This window comes from Geospiza fortis, unplaced genomic scaffold, assembly GCF_000277835.1.
Source record: "Geospiza fortis unplaced genomic scaffold, GeoFor_1.0 scaffold145, whole genome shotgun sequence".
NCBI lineage: Eukaryota > Metazoa > Chordata > Aves > Passeriformes > Thraupidae > Geospiza > Geospiza fortis.
In genome coordinates, this window is record NW_005054362.1 from 3,792,769 (window position 1) to 3,795,727 (window position 2,959).

Genomic DNA, 2,959 nt, shown 5'->3' on the forward strand with positions numbered 1-2,959 from the left:
TCACCGAGCTCTGAATCCCCCCCTTGCTGTTACAGGCAATTCTGGGGGGAAGCTGTGCCCCATCTTCCTCCAACCCTTTGGCTCTGCCAGGGGCCAAATTCAGTTTTCATTCTGTTGGCCTGAATCAAACCAAAATCCAGGTTTGCGTGGGTGTTGTGTCGAGGCAGGGGCTGGCTGTGATTCCCATGGAAGAGCACACAGGGCTGGGCTGTGGCCTCTGGAGCCAGGAGATCCCTGCCTGGCTGGGGTCTTGTCAAGTGGGTCCATTATTAATGATCAAGGATAAGAAAATGGAATAATTCCCATTGATTTTTAAAATGGCATTTATTTATCCTGAAGGCAGCCAGAGCTGTGCATTCTGTGGGATTTGGGTGGCACGGTCCAGGTATGGAAGCCAAAGGAAAAGTGGTTCTCCTGGGATTTTGTCCTGCTAAAAGGAGCTGAATGGGTTCCCCCGTTATGACCCTGCTCTGAGGGGTCTCTGGGGTGTTTTGGTGTCTCTCTTAATGCAATCTGGCTTCAGTGCAGCCTCAGCAGATGGTCCCTGAGCCCAGGCTGTCTGTCCCTATAAAGACCCCAAGCAGTGCCCATGTCCCAGGACATATGTCCAAGTGCTCCAAGATTAACCTCATCCAGCACTGCCAGCAGGGATGGGATGCTGGGCTTGGGATTCTTGGGTTTATCTGCTCCCAGCTGCTCTGGGAATATAATTTTCCCCTTGGAGCATCTTGGCAGCTCCTGAGTGGGATGGTGTGGAGAGAAATTCAGCAGCTTGAGAAATCCCCCGTGCCTGGTGTTCCTGGTGTGGCTGGCAGGGCTCCCCCTCGCTTCCCTGCTCCTCTGGAGCACTGGGATATCTGGCAGGAACAGGTGGATTTAATGGTGTTGGTAATTAAGTGGGGACAGCTTAACGAGGTGGCTGCGGAGGCTCTGCCACGTGAAATCATTCCAGAGGGAATACTGCTCCAAAAATCAGGTTTAGGGAGCGATGTGCAGCTCCCTCTTCCTCCTCTTCCTCCTCCTCCCTCTCCCGGCAGTGTGAAGGTGAAGGTGTGGGTGGAGAACAGCCCTGTCTGCTGGGGAACAGCCTCATCCCCATGGGAATGCAAATCCCAGTGGGAAGGGGCATCTCCTGCCTCCAGCCAGGGAGGATTTGTAGGCAGTGAAGCCAAGGGAAGCAGGAACAGACCCCAACCCTCAGCCACATCCATCTCTGGTGCCTTCCTGGACAAGCCCAGCTATTCCCACCTGTGATAACACAACAAAGCAATTCCATGAGGATGCAGGGAGCAGCCACCCCAGGCAGGGAGCTGGAGCCATCCCTGTATCCCCAGCTTGGGAAAAATGTGGTGCTTGGGGAATTTGATGACAATCACTGGGTGGATGTGTGTGTCTGCTCACAGCTGTGTTCCCAACAGGCTCCAAAATTCCTCCTGGAGACATCCACCTCTCCCCACACACTGCCAGTCCCACCCTCCCCCTTCTCTTGCGTCCTTGTCTGTCCCTAATTATTCCAGCTGGCTTCCCAATAAGTGGCAGCACGCATATGTCAGGAGCACTGGGTTGAAGGTAATGCACATCAGTCACAGGCTCTGTGCAAGTGTCTGGAGCCATCCCACACCTACTGGAATCCTCTGACCTGCCAGGACCTGCTCATCCCTGTGGGAATGTCGTGTGGAGTAACTGGGAGTGATGGCTCTGCTGGTTGGAGTTATCTGGCACATTTCTCTCCATCTTCCTCCTCTTTGGCCTCCAGGCTGGCTTGGGAAGGAGGCTCCAGCACTGGTGGGGTCTGTGCTGTGCTGGGATACTTGGGAATGGGGGGGGTCTGTGCGTGGGGTGCACCATGGATGGGGTGAGCTGTCTCAGGGACCCCACGGAGGTGTGGAAAGCAGGGAGGAGGTGAGAAGTGTTATCCCAGAGTGAGGCTTGGAATTGGAGTGGCACAGTGAAACAAATTCCTTCCTGTGAGGATGGGCAGACTCTGGCACAGGGAAGCTGGGGTTGGAAGCATCCAAGGCCAGGCTGGACAGGGCTTGGAGCACCCTGGGATAGCAGAAGTTGTCCCTGCCTGTTTTGGACCCAGAATTCTGGAGTTTCCAACGCAAACAAACAGGGAATGCTACTGCACATCCCTATTTAAGGAAAAACCGAGAGGGGTGGGCTCAGAGGGTTGTGACCCTGTCCCCTCTGTGTCCCCAGCCCGGTACATCGGCTGCTACGAGGACAACACCCGGCAGAGGACCCTGCGCGGGATGTCCTTCTTCGACTACAAGAAGATGACGGTGTTCCGCTGCCAGGACAACTGTGCCGAGAGGTGGGGACGGGAACAGGGCCTCCATGAATCCCTGCACACTCCATGAATCCCCGCACACTAGCTCCATCAATCCTCTCCATGAATCCCTGCACACTGTCCCTCTCAATCCCTGCACACCAGCTCCAGCAACCCTTTCCCACCATCTCCATCAATCCCTATACACTGGCTCCATCAATCCTTTTGGATGGGATGGGATGGAAGAGGATAAGGAGAGGATAGGATGGAATTAAATTTTATATGATATTATTATATATGATATGCTGGATTAGGATACGATAGGAAAATAGGGTAGGGTGGGATAGGATGGAATGGAGTGGAGTAATAGGATAGAATAGACTAGAAAAAATAAGGATAGGATAGGAAAAATTGCAGAATGGGATGGAATAATGGATAGGATAGGATAGGATAGGATAGGATAGGATAGGATAGGATAGGATAGGATAGAATTAAATTATATGATATTATATGATGGATTAGGATATGACAGGAAAATAGGGTAGGATAGGAGATGGAATGGAATGGAGTAGACTAATAGGATAGAACGGACTAGAAAAGAATAAGGATAGGATGGGAAAGAATTGCCCTAAAAGGATCATTAATCCAAAAACGAATCCCTGGGATGCACTGCTGATCTCAGCAGTG

The 2,959-nt window shown here is 52.2% G+C and overlaps 1 protein-coding gene across 1 annotated transcript in view; it reads left to right on the forward strand.

The window, feature by feature from the left end:
• WSCD2 (WSC domain containing 2) overlaps nucleotides 1-2,959 on the forward strand; it is a 13,696-nt gene that overhangs the window by 523 nt on the left and 10,214 nt on the right. The window contains exon 2 of the mRNA XM_005424098.2: nucleotides 2,203-2,317. Within this exon, the coding sequence (XP_005424155.1) occupies nucleotides 2,203-2,317 (115 nt within the window). The remainder of the gene's footprint in view (nucleotides 1-2,202; nucleotides 2,318-2,959) is intronic.